Source organism: Manacus vitellinus, unplaced genomic scaffold (genome assembly GCF_001715985.3).
Source record: "Manacus vitellinus isolate BGI_N305 unplaced genomic scaffold, ASM171598v3 scaffold_103_pilon, whole genome shotgun sequence".
In the NCBI taxonomy this organism is placed as follows: domain Eukaryota; kingdom Metazoa; phylum Chordata; class Aves; order Passeriformes; family Pipridae; genus Manacus; species Manacus vitellinus.
In genome coordinates this window covers 256,082-260,894 of record NW_021938814.1, presented here as the reverse complement: position 1 = coordinate 260,894, position 4,813 = coordinate 256,082, and the positions used below count along the sequence as shown (strand labels likewise).

The following is a 4,813-nucleotide window of genomic DNA, read 5'->3' as shown; positions in this document are numbered from 1 at the left end:
TTTCTTGGATAACATTCCTTAGCAGTCTTTATTTTGTCTCAAATTGCTTGATTAAATTAGAATTTTAATTCTTTAATAGGTCAGCAAAACACCTCTTCAAGGTCTGTGATTTTCTAGTTGATAGCCATGAACTATTTCATGGTTGACAAGGTCTTCTTGCTCCTGTTTTTAATGATCTTAAAGCTACTGCTTGAGCTGGTTGGTTTTTTTTCCCCATTAAACATGGAATAATACAAAGTGAGAATATTCTCAAGTCCACTTTGAGCCAAAAAATAGGGATCACAGGTATTGAGACCACTGTAATTCTTCATTTCCACATAACTACTCACTCAAGGCTCCTGCAACCATTAAGAAGTGGGATAATGAGCCAGGGTTTTGAATTCCAATCAAATTACAGAGGATAACTCATGATAACTTGGCTAGAAAATCCTTTAAGGTCCTGCTTATTTTTTTAATCTAGAAAAATATCCACTCCAGCCACACTGTGAAACTGTTTTCTGTATGACTCCAATGTAACTTTTTTCACAAAAATGAATTATCATAGAACCCCATACACAGATTTAAAGAGTTTTGGGTGTCACAGCAAATCAATTGTTGAGGGGGCTTCAATCAACCCCCCAGGGGGATCTGGGGGTTTAGATGAGGAGTTACCCACCTGAAACATTCCTCCCTCAGTTTTTCATTTATCTTCCCCCCTGTGATGGTTTTGGGTTTGAAGGCGTTTGGTTTTGGGGAGGTTGGTGCTTTCTCAGAGTTGATCTTCCCAGATTAATTCCCAGAATTCGAGTAAAAAAACTGGCATTAAAATAAAGACTCCATGCCTAAAGTTCCCAAATACAAGAAGGCTTGTTTGTAACTCCTGCTGTTTCTCATTTATTTGGGAAAACCTCACTCAAGTGTTGGTGTAACTCCCATGGCACAGCTACTGTGCTTTTAATTAGACTGTCACCTCACTGAAGAAAAAGAGGAAAACCTGGTTAGAACTAATGTATGGAAACATTATTTATCAACAATTAATCGAAAAAGATAAAAAAATCAAGTTTAGTATAGGAGCATCCTACTTTTTTAACATATTACTCAATTTCAAGGAGTCTTTGGAGTGGGAGAGTTACACTTTCAGACATGTTACGACTTTAACATTAATTATTTCCTAAAACTATTAAGATTTTGATTGGCATTTTTTTTCCCCACACTCAACAGAACTTCGGCAGCACCGAAGAACGAGAGAAGTAAATTATCCAGATCTGACTCTCGGGGTTGAGACTGAGTTTTGTATCAGTTTTTCTTAGATCTTGGTAATTCCAAGTGTAACTTTGGCTTGGAAAACAAGTGCGGTGCTGCAAATGTCCTTTAAGTGTTGCCATAGCACTTTTCTTCCAGGAAGGATTTATTCTTTTTTTTTTTTTATTTATTAATTTTGACTCCAAAACACTCAGAAGTCTGGAGTGCCAGGTATTTTCTTACATATAAACAAGGGGAAAAAAAATAATCTGGTGAATGGGAACTGATATTTAACTGATTGTCACATAAATGTTGCTTTCCAGGGGGGTCACGAGCAGCTTCTAAAAATGATGGAAGAGCGTATGATGGATGTTGAACAGAAACTAAGGCTTGTGAAGAGGCTTCTCCAAGATAAAGTAAATCAGCTGAAAGAACAAGTGAGTGTTCCTCGTCTTCCTCGAGTCATCCCCATTCCTTCTGGAAACAGCCAAGAGGGCAAAAGCTGCCAAGTCATTGCTTAGAATGAAGTTTAGAGTGATTTTTGTTTTAATGCTTTTGAGCCCAAAAAATCCTAAAACTCCAAATTAGGAGTTTGGGAGTCCGCCACTTAATGATTTCCTAACTCAGGAAACAAATTCCAGCCAAGGATCCCTAACTGGAAAAGTTTGCTTAAAAAAAGGAGGAAAAAGAACTTGATGAAGAGTTCAGAGAGGATTATTGTACAATTACTGATTTCTTTGATGCCTCCTGCTCCAAATACACCTTGTTTGGTGCGGGGTTGGGGGGTTTTGGTTTTTGGAAGTGTCTCTGTGGGATCACCGGGCTTCTGGTTTCTCTTGCGACCTGGATTTATCTGTGGAGGACAAACGTTATGAAGCGCTTGAAACCCTTTATCATCTCCTTGAATAGGCTTTTCCAGTCTCAAAATATTCAGAATATTCAGTCTGAAGACTCCAGGTTTTTAACCAAGATGGTGATAAGATGAACGGGCGGGTTTTTCCTTTGATGTTCGAGTTACAACCAACACGTTCGCCTAGTAGTTTTATTTCAGATTTTAATCTAAATTTAATTTAAAAATTTAAATTTTATTTTGAACGTTAGGGTGGTTTGGTTTTTTTTTATTTATTTTATTTTTATCCTGGTGAGTAACTGTGTCCCGTTCCCACCCCAGCTCTCCAAGAACACCAAAGCGGACGCGATGGTCAAGGATCTCTACGTGGAGAACGCGCAGCTCCTCAAGGCCCTGGAGGCGACGGAGCAGCGGCAGAAATCCGCGGAGAGGAAGAACTATCTGCTGGAAGAAAAAATTGCCAACCTCAACAGGATAGTGAGGAACTTGGCATCCCCTTCCTTCAGCTCAGCGTCCGAGGTCAGGTCGTAGTGGAGCCGCTCCGGGTGTCCCGGGCCCGAGCACTTTACTGAAATGAAGCTGATGGTTCAGCTTCTCACTGCGTTGCCTTTTCTTTTTCTTTTTTTTTTTTAATGGATGAATTTTGGTTAACAAGGAGAGCACAGAGCTAAATTCCCAAACTGGGCACTGCCAAACGAGAGTTTTGTTTGTTCCCAGATTGTCTTTCTGCTAAGTTTTGCCTAAAAGTAACATTCGCTGCGTAAAAGAACCAAACCCGTGTGTTTTCTGGGTTAACTTATTTTGCTGCCTCGGGTTTCATGTAAAATCTAAATTCTGAATTTCCTGTACCTGCTCAGTTTGTTGAAGACTGACCTGTCAGTATTTCTAGGTTTTGGAGCATGAGTTATCATTCCCAGAATCCACATTGAAGCCAAGGCCTAAAAGCAAATTTACATCACTGAATTCAAAGCTTTAAAATATTTTTGGCTTTCTACAATACTTCATGCTCCAAACCTAGAAATGCTGATAGCTCAGGCTTCAGCTGACCAGTCAGCTGAAATATAAATGTCAGTATAAATGTTATCGAAGGCAAGACTTTCCTGGGATGGTCTGTGTCCTACAAACTGATTCCGGTCTTTCTAAAGAAATTATGCATTAGGCTTCTGAGTTATTCTTCATAGCTTTTTCTGTGCAGAGCTCAGAAAAAAAAGGTTTATTTAAAATATATAACTAGACTGCTGCCTCCAACTAAGTGTAAAAGTATTTCATGTGAAGAAATTTCCCAACTGGCAAATAAAGACTATTTCTATTTTTGATTTTTTTTTTAAGCTGCCAGACAACTTATAAATTGTAGAGGCCTTAATTTTTTTGTATGTGGAAGTAAGTTATATTAAACACAGGAAGAGTCGCTCCACGGAAGCGAAGATGGGAGTTTTGTTTGTATAATTCTGTAAATTATTATATATATAATTTGTAAATTCAGTAGAGCAGTGCAGTATGTTTATTAAACAGCTGGCAGAAGAATGAAAAGGGGCACTTGGATGGTTTTGTCAGTGGAATCCTGGCGTTGGAATCCTCACAAACACGGAGCTTTGCCGTGAATGCAGCGTTTGTTTTGACCTGAGGGATGATCTGTAGTAGATCCTAGTACAGAATTCAAGTCTGTGATTAATTGTAATTAATTGTGTGAAGAGACATATTCAATGTGAATACAAAGAACTCAGGGAATAACAGCTTAAGTTAAATTCCTTCAATGTTGTAAATGTGGACATAAATGTCAGTAGAGGAAGATAAATAACGTGTTAGGAAAAGCAGGATAAACCAAATTGTATCTGTGTGAGTATTACCTTAGTCCTCCTTAACCAACAGAGGAGCATCAAGGTTTGGAATGAGAGGGGATCCCTCCTGTTGGATCAGTGGGGGAGGCTGGGAGAATGCAAGTTTTTTGGGAACACCTTCAAGCCAGACCAGTAAGACACCACTAAACACTGTAAATCAAACTGGTGACAGGGGCCACGCTGGCAATACTTGAAACTGGACCTCTTTAAACAGATGGTTGAGAACACAGAGGGAGAGGTGTTTTGTCTCAGAGACCACTAGCAAGGTGATAATTCTGTCATGAGCCAGGAGTCCCCCAGAAACTGGGATAACACTGCCTGCAAGCTGTGGAGAACCTCTGGAAAAGGAGTTTTATTTGGTACTGTTTAGCATGTGGCTGTAGAGGATGCTCTCTGTGTCTATGGGGTTACTTCTTAATTTTGGAGGGTTGGTGGACCTTCTCCTCCTCCTCCTCCTCCTCCATTGCAGGCAACATACTGGAAATAGAAATATAATCATGGAAGAACATCATGTTGCAGCATCACACAGTCTTTATAAATCATTTCACTGCTGTGCTTTCCTAAATGCCAGGAGTGAGGATTTCTCCAAGTCATCTCAAAACCAAGGATTTACTGGTTTTTCAGAGGCTGCAAAAATATCTTCCCAAATTGGAATCGTGCCAAATTGATGTAAATCTGAGGTTTTAAAAAGTTGACGTAGTGAGATCTTGTTTCTTTTAATATTAAATCACCGAGTGGTCTCAGCTACAATAAATCTCTGTGTGTTTGCAAAGTGGGAACTGAGCACACCCCTAAAACCAGGCCCATGCTATGGGAATTAGCAAAGCTCCAAAATACTTCCAGGAAATGAAGGAAATGAGGTCCAGAACTGCTATTTGGGAAAATACTATTAGCTAGCACTAAT

General features: G+C 39.4%; 1 protein-coding gene across 1 annotated transcript in view; it reads left to right on the top strand.

Annotated features, from left to right (window-relative positions):
* Positions 1-4,377, top strand: part of NIN (ninein) — a 54,713-nt gene extending 50,336 nt beyond the window's left edge. The window contains exons 26-27 of the mRNA XM_029963614.1: positions 1,545-1,658; positions 2,393-4,377. Coding sequence (XP_029819474.1) covers positions 1,545-1,658; positions 2,393-2,602 — 324 coding nt within the window. The 3' untranslated portion in view covers positions 2,603-4,377. The remainder of the gene's footprint in view (positions 1-1,544; positions 1,659-2,392) is intronic.
* The last annotated feature ends 436 nt before the right edge of the window (positions 4,378-4,813 follow it).